General features: G+C 49.9%; 1 protein-coding gene across 1 annotated transcript in view; it reads right to left on the bottom strand.

Annotated features, from left to right (window-relative positions):
- Nucleotides 1–25: 25 nt before the first annotated feature.
- EMH_0030390 (ankyrin repeat-containing protein, putative) overlaps nucleotides 26–4,693 on the bottom strand; it is a gene marked incomplete at both ends in the record, with an annotated part of 6,995 nt that continues 2,327 nt past the window's right edge. Inside the window, 3 exons of the mRNA XM_013494414.1 lie at nucleotides 26–866; nucleotides 2,632–4,093; nucleotides 4,272–4,404. Coding sequence (XP_013349868.1) covers nucleotides 26–866; nucleotides 2,632–4,093; nucleotides 4,272–4,404 — 2,436 coding nt within the window. The remainder of the gene's footprint in view (nucleotides 867–2,631; nucleotides 4,094–4,271; nucleotides 4,405–4,693) is intronic.

The raw sequence follows: 4,693 nt of genomic DNA on the forward strand, positions 1-4,693 counted from the left end.
GGGCCCCTAGCCCCCCTGGGGGCCCCTACCCCCCCTTGGGGGCCCCTACCCCCCCTGGGGGGCCCTTGGGGGCCCCGTCGGGCCCCCTAGGGGATTGAATATATGTGTGTTGTTGCTGCTGCTTACCGGCGATGTTTGCTGCTATTTGCATGCCCTTTTGTATGAAGGAGGTGTTTTGTCTCGCTGTGCATGCATCGTCTGGGGCTTCGAAGGAGAAGAGTTTTTGGGGTTTATGCGGCAGCTGCTGCTGCTGCTGCTGCTGCTGCTGCTGCTGCTGCTGCTGCTGATGGTCATGGTGATGAGCAGATCCAGGGGCCCCTGGGGGCCCCCATGTTGGTATTTGTATGTCGCTATCACTGCGGCTGAATACACTGCGTACCGAGGCCTCTGCTGGGGCCTCTGCTGCAACAGATGCTGCAGCAGCATCAGCAGGGGGGCCCCCCTCCTCCTCGTGCAGGGGGCCCCCCTCCAGGGGCCCCAGGGGACTGTGGGTACGAGTAGATAAAACAGAAGAACCCAAGGCAGCTGCTGTGTTGAGGCCCTTAGAAAGGAAAGGAGACAAAGACATACTACCACCAGAGTTACTTGCTGCTGCTGCTGCTGCTGCTGCTGCTGCTGCTGCTGCAGGGTCGCGCACAGTATGGGGATCTGCGTCCCCCTCTAATGCGGTGTAAGACATAGCCGATACAGCTACTAACGAATCCCTGCTGCTGTTGCTGCTGCTGCTGCTGCTGCTGCTGCTGTTGCTGCTGGTGCCGGTGCTAGCGCTGTTGTGCTGGTTGTTGACTGCTGCTGCTGCTGCTGCTTCTGCTGCTGCTGCTGCTGCTGCTGCTGCTGCTGCTGCTAGCTGAGGAGATAGACGCCTCCTGCACAGAGGAGGGCAAGGGGGGACCCTGAGACTGTCTGCTCTTTAGGGTGACCCCGGTGGCGTTTGTTGTATATAGAGGTTTTTCATTTGCAGCCTATTAAAATAAACAAATACAAACAAAGAAAACACAAAGAGATAGAATCGCTGCTGTAGCAGCAGCAGGACACTCCTCCTGGCCAGTGCAGCAGCAGCAGCAGCAGCAGCAGCAACAGCAGCAGCAACAGCAACAGCAACGCGCCTCTTTGTCTCTCGTGCTGCTCTAGGTTCGTGGGGTTCTTTAGACCTATATGGCTGCATAATAACAATTTAAATGTATTTATATTCAATAAAATATTTATAAATTAATTTGTTTCAGCATATTTGCTGCTTCTTTCTACTCGTGCTGTCTATACACCGGAGAGTCACCGCCGCTGGTGTGGCTGACTGGGCGCCATAGGGTGTTGCGTATGCATAAAAACGAGAAAATAAAAAATTAAATAATAATTAAACATATTTTTAAATATATTTAATAAAAAAAATCAAGAAAAATGATAAATATAGACCCAAAAATGTCTATTTCTTCTCGGTTCTGCTGTGTGCAACCACCGCTGCTACGGTCCGTCCGGGTGGCCGCTATAGCCGTTTCCTCTTATACTGAAAAAAAAGAGAAATAAAAAGAAATATTTAAATTTAAATTAAATATAATTATAATAATTTAAAATACACCACCAGTATTCTTTATTTCGGCCGTCGATACACCCGAGAGGCCCCCTCACTCTCCCCTGTGTTGTGTTGTTTATTGTTTTTTTGTATCTTCTTGTTAGCTCACATAATTATAAAGAATATCTTTATATGCATAGAAACAAACTGCAGCAGCAGTTGCTGTCCCTCAGCAGCAAAAAGAAAAGACAGAAGAAAGCATCTAGCGGTGTAGCTGCAACAGTAGAGAACATCACGCTACTGCTGCTGCTGCTGCTGCTGCTGCTGCTTCTGTTGCTGCTGCTCCTGTTTCTGCTGCTGCTTGTGTTGCTGCTTCTGGTGCTCAGGGTCTATCTCTACGCTAGCGTGTGGGAGTGAACTGGCAGCTTATGGGGTGTAAAGCAGCGGCGGGCTCGCTGATAATTAGGGTTTAGGGTTTAGGGTTTAGGGTTTAGCTGAGCAGCTTTGTATACACGAGTATCTTCAGCTCGGTTTTGCTGCTGCTGCTGCCAGATATAATTTGCATGCATTTCTTTGGGGGTTGTATTGTATAGTGGCAACAAAAAAAGACAGAGAAAGTTTTATTTTATTTTATTTTTATTTTATTTTATTTTATTTGTCTGTTTTAGTTTGTTTTTGTTTTATAATAGACCCAAATAAAAAAATATAAATAACACAGAAACAGATGAATAAATATAAGTGAAAACAACAAATACAACAATTATTATTTTCTTTATTAATCTCTTTATATTAAATAAAAAAATTATTATTATTATCTCTTTATATTATATAAATATATATAATATATATATATATACATATATATATATATATATATATATATTTTATATTATATATATAAATATATATAATATATATATATTATATAAATAATATCATTGTCTACTGCTTATGTAGCAGCAACATCTCCCCCTTCTCCCCTTCTATCCTGGGGGCCCCTCCTTCTCTTCCTGCTGAGCAGATGAAGCAAAGAAAACTGCCTGCGAAATCTCCAGCGGGGGGGCCCCCCAGATAGAGACGTCTGGGGGGCCCCCAAGGGGGGCCCCTCATGGCTCCCCCCAGACACGGGTTTCCGCGGGGCCCCCGAGGGGGGCCCCCCCTGGGGGCCCCCAGTTGAGGGTTTCTTCGGGGCCCCTGAGGCTGAGAAGGGGGGCCCCCTTGAATGAGACTGTTGGGGCCCCCGTGAGTCAGCCTGTTGCGAGCCTCTAGATAGCAGCAGCAGCTGGTGTTTCTGCTGCAGCAGCTGCTGCTGCTGCAACTGCAGCAGCTGCTGCTGCTGCAACTGCAGCAGCTGCTGCTGCTGCAACTGCAGCAGCTGCTGCTGCAGCTGCTCAGGAGGCCCTCCGGCAGCCTGGCGGGGGCCCCCTCTACGCTGTTGGGGGGCTCCTGATGACTGCTGCTGCGGGGGCCCCCCTTGGGGCCCCAAGACAAAGGGGGCCCCCAGGTAAGGGGTCGATGTCTCCTTTGTAAGGAGACGGGGCCCTTTGCGAGGCAGCTGTGCATCAGCAGCTGCAGCAGCAGCAGCAGCAGCAGCAGCATCAGCAGCAGCAGCAGCAGCAACAAATGAGGCATCAATTGAAGGGCTCTGAGCCCAGGACCATCCGCTTGGGTCTCGTTCCCATCCTGGGGGCCCCCCATTGTGGTTGAGGGGGCCCCCCTGTCTCTGCTGCTGCACTGTACCCCTGGGGGCCCCCATAGAGGTAGTAAGGAGACTAGTCTTTCTTGCTTGCAGCACAGCACCCTCAAAGACAGAGGAGACAGAAGGGAGAGGAGACAGCTCATGAGGAGACAGCTGCTGAGGAGACAGTTGCTGAGGAGACAGTTGCTGCGGAGACAGCAGCGAAGGTGACACCTCAGCAGACAGCAGCGACGGAGACAGCTGAGAAGACAGCTGAGGAGACAGCTGCTGCGGAGACAGCTGCTGCGGAGACAGTTGCTGCGGAGACAGCTGGAGAGGAGACAGTTGCTGCTCTTTATTTGTTTTATTAAGCCCCACAGATGAAGACGAGGGGACCCCCACCAACCCCACCAAATCACCACCTTTCTGCTGCACCTGCGGTGTACACACAGCTGACACCCCCGGGTGTCTGTACACCTCAGCTCCAGCAGCAGGAGCAGCAGCAGCAGCAAACCCTAAATCCTTCTCCGTTACACACAACACCGGGCCTCTACCACTCCTCTTGCTGCTGCTCCTGCTGCTGCTCCTGCTGCTGCACCTGCTGCTGCTCCTGCTGCTGTTCCTGCTGCTCCTGCTGCTGCTGCTGTTGCTGCTTCTGCTGCTGAGAAGGGCTGACTCTATAGCTAAGGGGCTGGGGGGCCTCTGCAGCAGCGAGGATTCCCAGGTTGCTCGCAGCAGCATGGGGGCCCTTGGGGCTACTGCAACAGAACGAGGTCCGGGCCCTGCTGCTGCTGCTGCTGGTACTCTTGCTGCTGCTCCTGTTGCTGCTGTTGTTGCTGCTGCTGCAGGGCTCTGGGGGTCGTTGAGCGAGCTGAGAGCCACAGAAGCCCAGTGACGCTGCGCTGACTCTGCAGCAGCAAAAACGCAAGAAAAGATAAAACTGCAGCAGCAGCAGCACGAGCAGCAGCAGCACGAGCAGCAGCAGCAGCAGCACGAGCAGCAGCAGCACGAGCAGCAGCAGCACGAGCAGCAGCAGCAGCAGCAGCACGAGCAGCAGCAGCAGCAGCAATATAAGCAGCAGCATACCGATAAGAGAGAGTATCTGTCTACATACAGCAGGAGACGTAGACGGCAGCGGCAGCTTCTGTATGTGGTGGGGTTTCGTCAGCATAGAGAAGTGCAGCGCCCGCCGGGCGGTGACCTCAAGCCCCTCCCCATCCTAAGGAGACAAATATAATAAATAAATAAATAAATAAATAAATAAATAAATATAAATATGTAAATAAAAAAAAGGAGACAAGTTTAATACGGAGATACCATAGATATAGCTAAAGAGAAAGGAGACATATAAAACAGAAAAAAACGAGCAAACAGAAATACAGAGAGAAACAAATACATTTATATATCAAGAAACAACGGTCACTGATGCATATATACATGTACATATACATATATATATATATATATATATATATATATATATATATATATATATATATATATATATA

The sequence above is a fragment of the Eimeria mitis genome, genomic scaffold (genome assembly GCF_000499745.2).
Source record: "Eimeria mitis Houghton genomic scaffold, Emh_scaff1140, whole genome shotgun sequence".
In the NCBI taxonomy this organism is placed as follows: Eukaryota; Apicomplexa; class Conoidasida; order Eucoccidiorida; family Eimeriidae; genus Eimeria; species Eimeria mitis.